This window comes from Carassius auratus, unplaced genomic scaffold (genome assembly GCF_003368295.1).
Source record: "Carassius auratus strain Wakin unplaced genomic scaffold, ASM336829v1 scaf_tig00216727, whole genome shotgun sequence".
Taxonomy (NCBI): domain Eukaryota; kingdom Metazoa; phylum Chordata; class Actinopteri; order Cypriniformes; family Cyprinidae; genus Carassius; species Carassius auratus.
The window spans coordinates 312,501-327,634 of NW_020528709.1; the positions used below are offsets into that span (position 1 = coordinate 312,501).

The 15,134-nt window shown below is 38.8% G+C and overlaps 2 protein-coding genes across 4 annotated transcripts in view; one reads left to right on the top strand and one right to left on the bottom strand.

Annotated features, from left to right (window-relative positions):
* The window catches only part of LOC113098889 (Y-box-binding protein 2-A), a 6,693-nt gene extending 6,050 nt beyond the window's left edge, over positions 1-643 (top strand). The window contains exon 10 of the mRNA XM_026263943.1: positions 74-643. The gene's annotated coding sequence lies outside the window, so the exon portion shown is untranslated. The remainder of the gene's footprint in view (positions 1-73) is intronic.
* A 227-nt stretch (positions 644-870) lies between these two features.
* Positions 871-15,134, bottom strand: part of LOC113098888 (solute carrier family 2, facilitated glucose transporter member 4) — a 91,078-nt gene continuing 76,814 nt past the window's right edge. For 2 of the 3 annotated variants that reach the window (XM_026263942.1, XM_026263941.1), the window contains exons 3-8: positions 6,344-6,506; positions 4,517-4,704; positions 2,723-2,827; positions 2,202-2,303; positions 1,782-1,985; positions 1,443-1,669 (exon numbers count right to left, since the gene is read on the bottom strand). In XM_026263942.1, the coding sequence (XP_026119727.1) occupies positions 1,457-1,669; positions 1,782-1,985; positions 2,202-2,303; positions 2,723-2,827; positions 4,517-4,704; positions 6,344-6,506 (975 nt within the window). In that variant the 3' untranslated portion in view covers positions 1,443-1,456. Of the gene's footprint in view, positions 1,670-1,781; positions 1,986-2,201; positions 2,304-2,722; positions 2,828-4,516; positions 4,705-6,343; positions 6,507-15,134 lie in introns of all 3 variants that reach the window. The other variant, XM_026263940.1, reaches the window with a different exon arrangement.

The window sequence follows — 15,134 nt, forward strand, 5'->3', positions numbered from 1 at the left end:
ATGAATTTATTTTTATTTTATTTTTATTTATTTTTTGTACCTCACATTTTTCTCTTTCCGTGTTGCTGCATAGGTTCCCAGTTGGGATAGTTTGGGGGTAGGACCTTGCTTATCTCGTCAAACATTCAACCAATGTGCAATCAACTTGCCCCTCACTTCTACATCCTTCTCCCAACCCGAACTTGATTCATCATTTGAGGTCTGGAACACTTCTGTCAGGAAGAGAGAAAAAGGATGGATGAAAAGGAAGGGGCTGGTGATGAAGGGAGGGTTGGGTTGATGCATATTTAGCCGTTAAAAATTAAAAATGAAGAAATAAAACCGTGAATGAAACCTGCTCTGAAAGCCCATTATATTTTCCCTTTGTAGTTTTGTTCTGTACTATGGGCAATGAGCAGTAGAGAAAACTTGACCAGTTCGGCTACTTTATGTTAATCAGTGAGAGGAAATGCCATCCAGTGTGATGAGCCCTGCGCTGACTCTTCTCTTACTTATAACTAGATAAAAAGGGAAAATAGGCATCCATTTAAAATACAAACTGGTTTAAGATTGTCCATTTCTTTTATTTTTCTTTTGGTATGTTCTTTTCTTTAATTGGGGTTGTGTGCAATGCCAGTGAAGTAAATAAAGTATTTGCAAAGCCTTCGGACTCCTCTTTGGACCTTTTATTTAAGTGAATAAGTGTGGTTTTTTTTTTTTTTTTTTTTTTTGTCATTTTTGACAGAAAATTCTGAAATCTGCATTCATAATGGACCTCTCAAAATATAAAATTAACATATGCATAAGATTAATGTATCAATTTATCCTTGCACTTTTGTACCAAACCTTGTTGAAAAAACTACTTTTTGTACATGTACGGTTGTAAAAAGATTGTCGGAGAACAAGTTTTTATTCAACCATGGAAAGTTGTCAAAAAGTTACATTTAGCTTATGCCTCAAAATGAGACCTACGGTGACAACAGAATTCAACTTATAAGGAGTCTAGGTTTTTCTATTTCACTCAAATAGCATACCACATTTTTGTTTTATTCATTCAGTTCTATACAAACAGTTCTAGTGAATAGAAATTTGGTTGTTTAAATGTAATGATGCAGTTTTTAAAACTGATTTGTAAGAATGTTGAAGGTTTTGCTTGAAATAACTTGTTTTTGTGATGTGGGTCAAAGAGGGTGTATGACCACAGTAGAAGCATTAAAAATGTGCTGATGAAATTTTAGCTTGGTGCAAAAACTCTTAAAAAGAATTATCTTTGGAAGTCAAACTTGCTCTCTCTTCCAATGTCCAACATCCTGTCTTTATAATACCTTTTATATCCAAATACCAAATGCCTTACACTTCTTCTGAGTAGTAATGTTCTTTTTTGGTATGCATCCCATTATCCTCTCCAAGCCTCAAAGAAGGGTCAGTTGCGGTCATTCTGTCCCCCCCCCCTCACCATCTCTCTTGCTCTCAAGCCTCAGTTCTCTGTCCCTTCAGAACCTAGGTAGTCCAGTTCTGTACTGTGCATCCCCTGATCCATGTCCATCATGTTTTGTGGATGATGGTTGAAGGTGGCTGAGATCTGGTCAAAAGTTTTGCCTCGTGTTTCAGGAACTCGGAAGAATGTGAAAACCAGAGAGAGAAGGAGGAGCAGAGCAAAAATGAGGAAAACGTATGGACCACACAGGTTCTGTGATAAAGGGAGATTAACGGTTAGGATTTAAATTGATTTATAGCACATTTTGATGCCATAATCAGGTAAGTAAACCATTGCTACTGGTTATGGTTTCCTGTACACTTACAGCGGCATACTGGAAGCCCATTCCAATGAGGAAGTTGGCTGTCCAGTTGGAGCACCCTGCTACTGCCATGGCTGCTGGTCTGGGACCTTGTGAGAAGAGTTCAGCCACAAAGAACCAAGGGATAGGTCCTGGCCCTACTTCGAAAAAGGCAACAAAACCAAAAATGGCCATCATGCTAAGATAGCTCATTGATGGTACAGTCTCCTGTAAACAAAGAAAAGACAAGTAAGATTTACTCTGAATGAGGGCAGACGGCTTTCACTAACTAGGAAAAGTGCTAGAGTAGTCCATAGTGTAGAAACTGATATATATATATATATATATATATATATATATATATATATATATATATATATATATATTTATTTATTTTATATATAAGTGATCCATTATTTTCCTGAAAAGTATTGTGGGACTGACCAGTAATGTGAGGGAAGTTGTCATGATGATGGCACAGATACACATTCCAGCAAGTCCAAGCATGAAGAGTGTCCGACGGCCCATACGCTCGACCAGGAAGAGCTGTTGATTGGGCAAGTTAGTGACGGACATATACGGTTTGTTGTAGTTTGACTTGGTTTATGCTAACAAAGTAGTTTAAATGGTTAGATATTTGTAATTTAATTATACAAAAATACTTGCATTTCTTGAAAAAAAAAAAAGTATATATATATTATTATTATTATTATATTTATTATTCTGAGAAGTTTTATTATCTTCTCATGACTGCTCTGCACACACTTATATAAGTAATGAGATCTGCCTAACATCTTTTTTATTTTTGATCTACAAATATTATTGAGGACTAATTTTTAATTTAATTAAATTTTACATTTTAATTTATTAAGTCTTAATTAAGGCAAATATTCCATCTAATCTTGTTAGTCCCTCTTTAAAGATTCATTAGATCTTTTTTTACTTATTTATTTATTTTTACATACCGAGACTATAGTAAAAGCACAGTTGACAACTCCAGCACCTATGGTAGCATACACCGGACTTTCTACCCCAGCCTTTTTGAAGATATCAGTTGAATAATAAAAGATCTGCAAGCACAAAAGCAAGTGTTAGAAAAACATGAAAAAATGGGTTCATTTCTAAGGCATGAAGAAAATAATTTGCAAGGATTCCATTGCAATCTCTGATCTGAAATCCAGGTAATATATTTCAGATTCCCATTCTGAGAATATTATTACTGCCATAAACTAAAAATTTATTAAAAGTTGCATTTAATGGTCATAAATTAGGTCATGTTGAATATACTCTCACAGATACATTAATACTTAATCTTTTTTTGCATAGCCACTTTTTTTGTGCCACCATGTCAACAAGGGTCATACAGGTGCATCTAAAAAATTTTGAATATCATGGAAAATATCTATTTTTTTATTATTTAATTAAAAAAGCAAACTCTCTTATATTCTACAATAATTGAACACCAACTTACATATTTCATATTTAACTATATTTAACAGTTCTGATGGTTAAGGTATACAGCTTAGGAAAAATAAAAATTCTGCTTCTCAAAAAAAATTTAATATTCTATTTTTAGCATTATTTGATTAATTTTGAGTATAAATACTGGGTACTTATTGGGCTAGTTTAGAACATGCAACCACAGTTATTGGAAAGACTACTGACTTGGCAATGGTCCAGAAGACAATCATCAACACAATACATCAAATCAAAGCCACAGAAGGTCATTGTTGAAAGGGCTGGCTGTTCACAGAGTACTGTATCAAAATATATTCATAGAAAGTTGACTGGCAGGAAAAAGTGTGGTAGGAAAAGGTGCACAAGCAACATGGATGACCACAGCCTTGGGAAGATTGTCAGGAAAAGCCGATTCAAGAGCTTTACAAGGAGTGGACTGAAGCCGGAGTCAGCGCATCAAGAGTAACCACACTCGGACGTCTTTAGGGAAAGAGCAACCAAGCCACTTCTGAAACTGGGCTGGGCTAAGGAGAAAAAGAACTGGACTGTTGTTCAGTTATCTAAAGTCCTCTTTTCAGATGAAAGTTAATTTAGCATTTACTTTCTGGACTCTGTACGAAGACTGGGGAGGCACAGAATCCAAAGTCCAGAGTGAATTTTCTGAAGTCAGTGATGATTTGGGGAGCCGTGACTTCTGCTGGTGTTGGTCCATTGTGTTTTAACAAGTCCAAAGTCAATGGAGTCATATACCAGGAGATTTTGGAGCACTTATTCTTCCATCTGCTGAAAAGCTTTATGGAGATGCTGATTTAATTTTGCAGCAGGACTTTAGCATCTGCCTAGAGTGCCAATCTTCCAAGTGATTTGATGACCATGATATTACTGTGCTTGACTGCAACAGCAAACTGCTTTGGAGATATTGAACATTCCTGTTTTGTAAATCTTTTTTTTTTTTTTTTTTTTTTTTTTTTGAGAAAATATTGTAATTTTTTGAGAAAGGTCATAACCATCAGAATTAAAACAAAAACTCTTTAAATATATCAGTTTGTGTGCAATGAATCTAGAATATAAGAAAGTTCGCTTTTTAGAATTAAATTACAAATAATACTTTTCCATGATTTTTGAGATGCACCTTTATATTTACATGAATTAATTTTAGAAAACCTAATTTAATGAAACAAAGGTACTTGAACCTTGTAGCAGAGATGCTTTCAGCTTTTAATATAAAGCTTTGAGTAATCTCAGTTTGTCTGTTTCTTTCCTAATGCAGTTGATCAACTGAGCACATCTGCAGCACTCACAGCATTAATTCCGGACAGCTGCTGAGAGAGCTGCAGCAGGATAGAGATGATAATGGGCTGCTGGTACAGAGGAGAGCGAAAGAGCTCAGTAATGGATGCTTTTCTCTCCATGTCCATCTTCCTCTTTTCCTCCTTCATTTCAGCCAAGTATTCACTGACCTCCAGACGGCCAGTCAGACGCCGCAAAGCTAAAGAAATTAGGATGGTTGAAGTATTCAGTATGTGTTTATGTGTGTTTATCAATTAAAAGTATATTGTATTATGATACAAGTGAAATGTTTATAAAAATGTAACAAATACATAAAATAATACTTTTTAAACTAACAGTTATTTACAATTATTATTGTACAGAATTAAAAATTATTGTAATTATAAATTTTGATCTGCTTGAGGTTAAGCAGAATTTATTTACACTCACCTAAAGGATTATTAGGAACACCATACTTATACTGTGTTTGACCCCCTTTCACCTTCAGAACTGCCTTAATTCTACGTGGCATTGATTCAACAAGGTGCTGAAAGCATTCTTTAGAAATGTTGGCCCATATTGATAGGATAGCATTTTGCAGTTGATGGAGATTTGTGGGATGCAAATCCAGGGCACGAAGCTCCCGTTACACCACATCCCAAAGATGCTCCATTGGGTTGAGATCTTGTGACTGTGGGGGCCATTTTAGTACAGTGAACTCATTGTCATATTCAAGAAACCAATTCGAGCTTTGTGACATGGTGCATTATCCTGCTGGAAGTAGCCAGAGGATGGGTACATGGTGGTCATAAAGGGATGGACATGGTCAGAAACAATGCTCAGGTAGGCCGTGGAATTTAAACGATGCCCAATTGGCCCTAAGGGGCCAATAGTGTGCCAAGAAAACATCCCCCACACCATAACACCACCACCACCAGCCTGCACAGTGGTAACAAGGCATGATGGATCCATGTTCTCATTCTGTTTATGCCAAATTCTGACTCTACCATCTGAATGTCTCAACAGAAATCGAGACTAATCAGACCAGACAACATTTTTCCAGTCTTCAACTGTCCAATTTTGGTGAGCTTGTGCAAATTGTAGCCTCTTTTTCCTATTTATAGTGGAGATGAGTGGTACCCGTTGGGTTCTTCTGCTGTTGTAGCCCATCTGCCTCAAGGTTTTGCATGTAGTGGCTTCACAAATGCTTTGCTGCATACCTCAATTGTAACGAGTGGTTATTTCAGTCAAAGTTGCTCTTCTATTAGCTTCAATCAGTCGGCCCATTCTCCTCTGACCTCTAGAATCAACAAGGCATTTTCGCCCACAGGACTGCCGCAAACTGGATGTTTTTCCCTTTACACACCATTCTTTGTAAACCCTAGAAATGGTTGTGCATGAAAATCCCAGTAACTGAGCAGAAATACTCAGAGCAGCCCATCTGGCACCAACAACCATGCCACGCTCAAAATTGCTTAAATCACCTTTCTTTCCTATTCTGACATTCAGTTTGGAGTTCAGGAGATTGTCTTGACCAGGACCACACCCCTAAAAGCATTGAAGCATTTGCAATTTGATTGGTTGATTAGATAATTGCATTAATGAGAAATTGAACAGGTGATCCTAATAATCCTTTAGGTGAGTGTATTTCTCAATGGTAATTGACTATCACTACATTCAGTGAGCAGATATAACTTTTATTTATATGATTTATACATTTGTAATCACATGACATAAGTGTTAAACAAATGGGGAATATTGTTCAAATGTTCAGACATCTCAAATGTTTTTTACTGCACACTGCTCCTCTACACCTTTTCAATATGTAGTGTTGGGTAAAATGACACAATGACACATACCGCTCTTTGCATGGTGCTCTTGGCAGCGTATGATATAAAGGAACCGTGGGCTCTCAGGACAGAAAGGCAATAGCGTCATCTGCAGGACTGTAGGGAGTACGGTAACACCCAGCAGTACCGGCCATAGCTGCTCACTGCCCAACAGGGACTCGAGTCCTAAGATCTGAAGAGAATAATAATGAGAAATTAGTAAAAAGGGAAACTAATATTGACAATTAATAATAGAGGACTGAAGACTGGTCACTGTAATTACTGATGAGTTCAAAAAGGAAACTGAAAAACAAGAAGGAAAATAAAAACAGTTTGAATTATCTTAAAAAAGACACTGTAAGATGTGATATAAAACTTTTATATGTTTTTATATCAATCTTTGATAGCAACATTGTAAAAACCTAATTTTTCCATTATAAAAAATTATCACAAAATATGCTATTGTAAGAATGCAAAAAAGTTGTTTCATGCATTAATGACCACAAGACTAGATTATTGTAATTCTTTACTGGGTGGTTGCCCTGCAGGCTATATAAACTCCAGCTGATCCAAAATGCAATATCTAAAGAAGCAGGCTAATTTGCTCATACTTCCTGATTCTAGTAATTGTAATATTGCATACATTTGATTACTTATAAAGTCCTGAATGGTTTAGCTCCTTAGTACATTTTTATTGTAGCCCATACTTGGAATTGGTGCTCTGCATGCAGTAAGAAGTGAACACACACCCGGAGCAGTGGGCAGCTATAGATCGAGGACCCTTGGAGCAACTGGGGGTTCCCTTTCAAGGGAACTTCGAACTGCGTCCTCTAGGGTCCGCTATGGGGAACACCTCGTCATGACCCATGTCTGAAGCATAGATTGACAAAACCCCAACATGTTGGCCGGCAACAGCCTCTGACGTCACTACCGGCGTGACTATAAACAGGCACAGGGAGAACAAGTCATTCTCTTCTTCGTCTTCACTGACTGTTCTGTTTGAAGCGTGCATTTGAAAGAACTGGTAAGAGCGATCTTTCTCTGTATATCATGGCGACTACATGATGTCTGAATTATTTGACACCCGATGACAAGCGATCTTTGCGTCATTTGTTTGGGTGAAGAGCACACACCCGATGTCTTTGAGGAGGCAATCAGCATGCATTGTGAAAGTTTTCTTTTTTCAAGGAAAAAAAGCTCCGCTCTCGTTTGTTTCTCTTCCGAAAAAAAGGGGGAAAAAAGGCAGTCATCTGCTTCATGCGATTCAGGACCTGGCGCTACTGCGGCACAGAGGACAATCAGCTCGTGAGAATACAGGTGGATCTGTTTGAACGTTTTAAAGATTGATTTTCCCTTTCGTGCTCGTAATGGCGGCGGACGAGAGAGCCTTCGGAGGATGATATTATATCTTTAACACTATCTGATACTGAGGTTAGTGCTCTGCTGGGTTTTTACCTAGGGAAAGCAGGAGATGTTTGAGGATGGTGAAAAAGCTGAGGCTGAACCTTTTCAATTCTCCTGCCCTGTGTATGTAGAGCTGATAGAGGTTATGGATCGGGCGACGTCAAAGTTGGACTTGCCATGAAAATGCGCCAACAAGATGACGATGTAAGGCCATTAAAAAATAAATAAATAAATATAAAAAAATAAAAACTCAATGAGCATTGTCTTTCTGACCATAGCCCTCCAGCTCAGGTGAGCATTCCATTTCTGCATGATCTTCATACAGATATCAAAAAGAAATGAAAGAGGCCATCATTTTCTTCTCGCATCTCTCGGTCTCGGCATTAGAGTAAATCTGCCGGCATCGAGGTGATGCGCGAAAGTAGCTATGAGGGGATGCCCCCTGTAGAAAGAGCGTAAAAAAGGGGGACATCGTCTCTTAAGCTCCCTCCTTGCCATCAGCCCCATCAGAAATTCATCTGGCTTAGATGGCAAGGCATACGCAGGTCCCAGCCCGAACAACATATGGGTTCTGGCCTGTCTCGATTTGAGGATCAAAGACAGGCACAGAAGGCTAGTGTTGTGACTTGCGCTCCTCCCCCACCTGCGGGAAAGGGTAAGAGGAATCGTGGGTCACGTGGAGGTAAGCAGAACCTAAGGGATGTGATCCAGATGAGGCAGCGTTCTCGTCCGAATCAGAGTGATAGAGGAATCTACTCATTCCCTTCAGGGATTTTTCTGCTTTTATTCTCCCCTTCTAGTATTGTCAAAACTGCATTTTTCCATCTCAAAAATATATCTAAATTACGGCCTATGCTCTTCATGTCAAATGCAGAAATGTTAATCCATGCATTTATGACCTCAAGGTTAGATTATTGTAATGCTTTATTGGGTGGTTGTTCTGCCAGGGCTGCCAACTTTTGAGTTCATCTTAGAGTGAAATTTTGGGGGTGGGGCTTTGTTGTGGGGGAGGGGCTTATGGAGGGGCATGGCTTGGTTTGGGAAAAAATACAAACACCAAATCCTTGCATTAGCAGAAGTATATTAAGTATATATTGATTGTCAAAGTATTTGGTATATGTACAGAATGTCTTGAGAGATTTACATTTAATTTTCACAAACATTTTACAGAAATAGGATTAACCCATACTGACACCACCACCAGTCAAATATCAGCCCGCTCCTGCAATGTTTGGTTCCACTCCGCCTGCGGTTTATGTCAGGGTTCTGTCACTTCAGGTTAGTAGTGTTCATGGTTTTGTGACAGAGCCCTGATACTCTCCTCATGTTATTGTTTTCATGTGAGCGCGCGGCTTCAAGACCGCTCGAGCTGTGCGCTCTTTCTGCGTGTCCTGTTTCATGTTGGAGCGTGGTGTTCGGATCCCGGCACTCATGTCTTGCTGAGTTTCGGTTTCGTGTCGGGGACCGAGCACTCGCGCTCCATGTTCTGTTTTATTGTGGCATTGTTGCACACAGCTCGAGTTATCGGCTGTGTGCTTGTTATATTTTGTCTTGTGCTGTCGCACGCAGCTTAGTTTTTACTGGCTGCGTGCTGTCTTGTGTGAACACGTGGGTTATGAGCTTGCTCATTAGCTGCGTGTTTGTGTCCGATTCAAGCACATGGCTTGCGATTGGTTTGCTGGCCATGTGCTTGTGTTTTTTGTGAGCACATGGCTTTTGTCTTCGTTCCTATGTGCCATGTGCTCTCGTCAATTGTCTTGACCCCTCCCATCTTGTTACCTGATTATTGATATAATTTTCCCCACACGTGTTCCCTCGTTTACCTCCTCATTAGCTCCCTATTTATTGCCCTTGTGTTTGCAGTCTGGTTGCGAGTTCGTCGTCGAATCTTTGTCTGTGTATGCCTTGCCTTGCCTTGCCTTGCCTTGCCTTGCCTTGCCTTGCCTTGCCTTGCCTTGCCTTGCCTTGCCTTGCCTTGCCTTGCCTTGCCTTGCCTTGCCTTGCCTTGCCCAGTCAAGTTAGTCTGTTTTCCCCCACGGGGTAGTTTTTGTTTGTTTGTTTGTTTTATTTTTATTGCTATTAAAGAGCCCTTCTCTCTGCATCTTTGAGTCCTCGCCTCATCCCTCTACCCAAAACCCTGACAGTTTATATATGTATATATATATATATACATATATAAACCGCCTACCTGAAATGCAAACACTGAAGAAGTGTATTTGATTTTCGTTCACTTTAAGTTTATTTCAGTGAAAATGGCAGCTGTTGTTGTGCAATAGAACATTCAAAACAGGCTCATTAAAACACAAACACACACACACAAGATTAAATGTGCGTAGATCTTCACAAAATACACCTAGATTATAAAGCCTGTGAAAAGCACACACAAGATAAAATGCACTTAAAAAACGCATAGATTATTGACTGGGTTAAGCGAGCAGAGCGGAATCTCCAGAAGGCGCTCAGAGCTCTTCAGGAAATTTTAGCACTCCGATTCTCTCACATGCTCTGGCAATGCTCAAAATAAAACACTGTGGCGAGTGGGGCGGGGCCGAGAGGCGTGGGAACGAGGGGTGGGGCGCAGGTGTAGCTCATCTCCAATCACTACACCTGGCCTCACTCCTCGTTCCCACGCCTCTCGGCCCCGCCCCACTCGTCAACAAACACATTTTGTTTGTTTCCAGATGTTTGACTTGCCTTACTTTGATTTTGTCAAGTAAACAGCAGCTTAAATTTTCTTCTCAACTTCTTGTGTTGACTCCATTTCTACTACACACCACCGTTCCCCGCGGGTCTCCCGCAAAATTTTCTGACCGCCCACTCCCGCCCGCATCAAAGGTAAAACTGCCCGGTCCGGCGAGATTTGCTTGGGTCCCGGGGGTCCACAAACCTAATGCAGTCCTCTACCTACGTTCACAATTTACAAGGTGCAGATGGGGGGGAGAATGGCTTACTACACAGTTTATGGGAATAAAGTATTTCCCTCACAATTGTCAAAAAAATTCACTACACTGTCTGTCTTGTCTCTCTGTGCGTTGCTTTGCGAAATCATGAGGCGCGATTTTTTTTTCCTCACTGCTGCACAAGTCTGTGTGAGAATATGGGGGTGTGGCATGAGAATTGGGTCGATTGCATGAGTCTCAAGCTGAATGCGTGAGAGTGGGCAGCTATGTTCTGCATGCTTAGTAAACAAACTACAGCTAGTCCAAAATGCAGCAGCAAGACTTCTTACTAGAACCAGGAAGTATGACCATATTAGCCCGGTCCTGTCAACACTGCACTGGCTCCCTATCAAACATCGTATAGATTTTAAAATATTGCTTATTACTTATAAAGCCCTGAATGGTTAGCACCTCAGTATTTGAATGAGCTCCTTTTACATTACGTCCCCTTGGAATTATAAGGTTCTATCTGCATTCCGAGTAGTTTTAAGATATTGAGCTTCAAAGTTTTTGAGTTCCATTCGACTATGTAGATAGAACCTTATTGTTTTTTAAATAAAAAATCCCATAATGTACACAATATTAAAAAAATCTATCATATAATGTAAATACGTTGACACAGAATGAGAATAAGTGAATAACTCAACTTTGACAAAAATGTCAGATAGAACCTTATAATTCCAAGGGGACGATTATAATCCTCTACGTCCACTATGTTCTCAAAACTCAGGCAATTTGATAATACTTAGAATATCAAAATCAACTGCGGGCGGCAGATCCTTTTCCTATTTGGTGCCTAAACTCTGGAATAACCTACCTATCATTGTTCGGGAGGCAGACACACTCTTGCAGTTTAAATCTAGATTAAAGACCCTTTAGATCTTTAACCTGGCTTACACGTAACATACTAATATGCTTTTAATATCCAAATCCGTTAAAGAACTTTTAGGCTGCATTAATTAGGTAAACCGGAACTGGAAAAACTTCCCATAACACCCTATGTACTTGCTACATCATTAGAAGAATGGCATCTATGCTAATATTTGTCTATTTCTCTCTTATTCCGAGGTCACCATAGCCACCAGATCCAGTCTGTATCCAGATCAGAGGGTCACTACAGTCACCCAGATCCAGTACGTATCCAGACCAGATGGTGGATCAGCACCTAGAAAGGACCTCTACTGCCCTGAAAGACAGCGGAGACCAGGACAACTAAAGCCCCAGATACAGATCCCCTGTAAAGACCTTGTCTCAGAGGACCACCGGGACAAGACTACAGGTAACAGATGATTCTTCTGCACATTTCTGACTTTGCTGGAGCCTGGAATTGAACTACTGGTTTCGTCCGGTCAGAGGAGAACTGGCCCCCCAACTGAGCCTGGTTTCTCCCAAGGTTTTTTTTCTCCATTCTGTCACCGATGGAGTTTCGGTTCCTTGCCGCTGTCGCCTCTGGCTTGCTAAGTTGGGGTCACTTCATCTACAGCGATATCGTTGACTTGATTGCAAATAAATGCACAGACACTATTTAACTGAACAGAGATGACCACCATAACCACCAGCTCACCACCTGATCGAGGTTAGGTGGAAACCTCTCGCATAACAGTTTCCTATACTGGACCTATAATGTTTTTGGTTGGTTTTATGTTCATAGCAACCACCTGACTGATGGTCCGGACTTAATATATTTTTATATAAAATAAATTAATAATAATAATAAAATTAAATAAAAAAAAAAACTTTTAATATTTTTTTTTCATAATAAAACAGCTATATTTAAAGGAACTTCAGTGTCTAAAACTTTTAATCTTTTTGAGCATTATCAACTCTGGATGATGAAAAAAAGCCCAAAGGGTCTTCTTTCCAAAGACACCAAAATTATATGTGTAACACACTAAAGTAAGGAACTATTGCAATTTTCTGTCAAGTAGGGCACTTTCAGCTGTGAGTCCCATAATGACGGGTGCTGGTTAACATCCAATGAACTTGTTACATTGTAAGTGGAATAGCATCTACACCAGGGCTGTCAAAATAGCTGAAAAACTAAATTTGAAGTTTGTACTTAAATATTATCAAAATTTGAATTATATTCAAATTTAAAATGCATAATTTCAGTTAGGGTGAAGAAAAGCTTTTGGCTTCTCTCCTGAGGCCACATCACCAATGCATGTTTATTCAAAGCATTAGAAAACATGACTGTGAAAAAAAAAAAAAAATCATAATATTTAAAATAATGTTTATAGACCAATTATAATAAAGTTGCTTAAACAACTATTAAAAAAAAAAAAAAAACAGCGTAATGTATGCATGAATAGTTACATTTAAAGGGCAGAAAGCCAGTCACACAGAATTTTTTATTTTTTATTTAAAAACATGAGATGCAGTGATCGAGATCTTTAAAAAGATGAACTTAAATTAATTTTACATGTCTTTGTAAACACTCTTGTGCGAGACGCAAAGTACAATGGTTTCCCTCTAGAAATTTTACAAAAAATGCATTCTGTGTGAACGGCTTGGTTTCAGTTTTGATGTGAACAAGATCTTCTCCACATTAATATTTTCTTTCTTTTTTTTCTAGTGGCTTCAACTGTATAGGCTAACAAAGACCTTATAATGCAATGAAAACTAGATGAGCCATAGATATAGATCCTCTTTGAAGATCTTGTCAAACAGATCAGGACAGATCCTCAGGAAAGACCACACAAGAACCAGACCAGGGGCGGATTTAGTGAAGTGGAGGCTCCAGGCAAATATAGGAATGTGGCCCTATACATTTGCACATATTTACCTAGATCAACCTTGAGGATCCTTTTTTTTTGTCTTGATGCTTGCTGCTGCACAATGGTGCCACATTGAGTCCAGTGTTTCTGCATTTTTTATGTACGTTACAATGGGATTCCTTAATTTACATTTATTAATTTAGCAGACAATTTCATTATTTCATGTTGTAGACCATGAAATAGTAATTGATTTACCGTTGAGTTACAAGTAAAAAAAAAAACTAAATAAATTATAAATCATAAACCTCACAACTGTACCTGTTAAACCCCTTTTTAAAGTATAAATTATTACATAATTTAAAACTGATTTATGTGGGTGAATTTTCACATTAGTCTGAACAAAAAACTGCACACTGGATTATTGAAAATGCACATTCATTCTCTGACAGTAGGAGGTGTTTTTGGAAGGACAGAAATATAGTGGTTTCCCCAGTAATGGCTGTAAACAAAGGAGCTCAGCTCATAAATGACAGTTAATCAGGTAAAATTTACATTTTGATCGAAACTTTTTTTGAAAGCAAACAGATCCCTTCAGAGGTTCATTCATATAAAAACGTGAATTAGTAAGAATGAGAAAAGTGTGAAAAAATATAGCCTATATTGAAGAGGAAAGTCCACTGATGAGTTACCAGCATAAGTCTACATTTTATTCATTTTAATTTATGGCTGTCAATCAATTAAAATATATAATTGCGATTTATCACATGAATATCAAAAGTTAACTCATGAATACACATTTTTATCTGTTCTAAATGTACCATAAATTAATAGTGTCATGATCCTGGTATTCTTCTCTTATTCTCTTCCTCCCTCTTCTGGTAACACTCATTATTACTTCCTTCCACGCACACACATCCTCGCTCATTATCCCATTCATCCTCAGCTGCTTCCCATCATCTCATCTCTACACTCTCCAAACCTGTTTCCTACCTTCTCTGATTAGACTCTCTATTTCTAGGCTTTCCTGTCCTCTGTTCTTTGTTAGATTATTGCCGAATGCTACGTACCTGTTACCGGCCTTCTTACCTCTGTCTAGTCATGTCGTGTCCTGTCTGATATGTGTACCTGACTAACTGTATTGTTACCTCACCTCTGCTCTGTCCATCCTCCAGCTACGTGAGTGGTCCACGGTTTGGCATTCCTGTGCTCAGAACGAACCCAGTCTCTCTCTCTCTCTACCTCCAGGGTTTTCCCGTTGCTGGTCCTGACCGTGTATTTCTGTTGCATTACTGCTGAGAGACTTTCTGTTCCCTTTGGACTGAGACTGTCTTCTGTTGGATTATCCCGCCAAACGGCTACCTGTGTTCCTTTGATGAACTGAGTCTCACCATTAATCGTTGTCAAATTGCCTTCTGCTTTTGGGTCCACTCTCCTTATCTGTGACAAATAGTTTTCCTCCCGGTTTCACAGACAAGGGTTAAGCTAGTCGCAGTCTAAAATACATGTTTGAGCTGTCACCACTGAAAATATCTTGCTCTGATATATCTTAAAATATGTGTTAAGATGCACACCTGAAACATTTTCTTCTAAGGCCCATTTGTGAAACCGGGCCTTGACATGGGCATTGACAGATATGGATGCTTTATGTAATATATGTTTATTATTAGTGAAACCATCGTTAACAGAGCATGAAGAGTAGACATGCTTCATATGTCATAGATGTTTTTCAAAGAACTTGTTCATGTCTATTAGACACGTGGG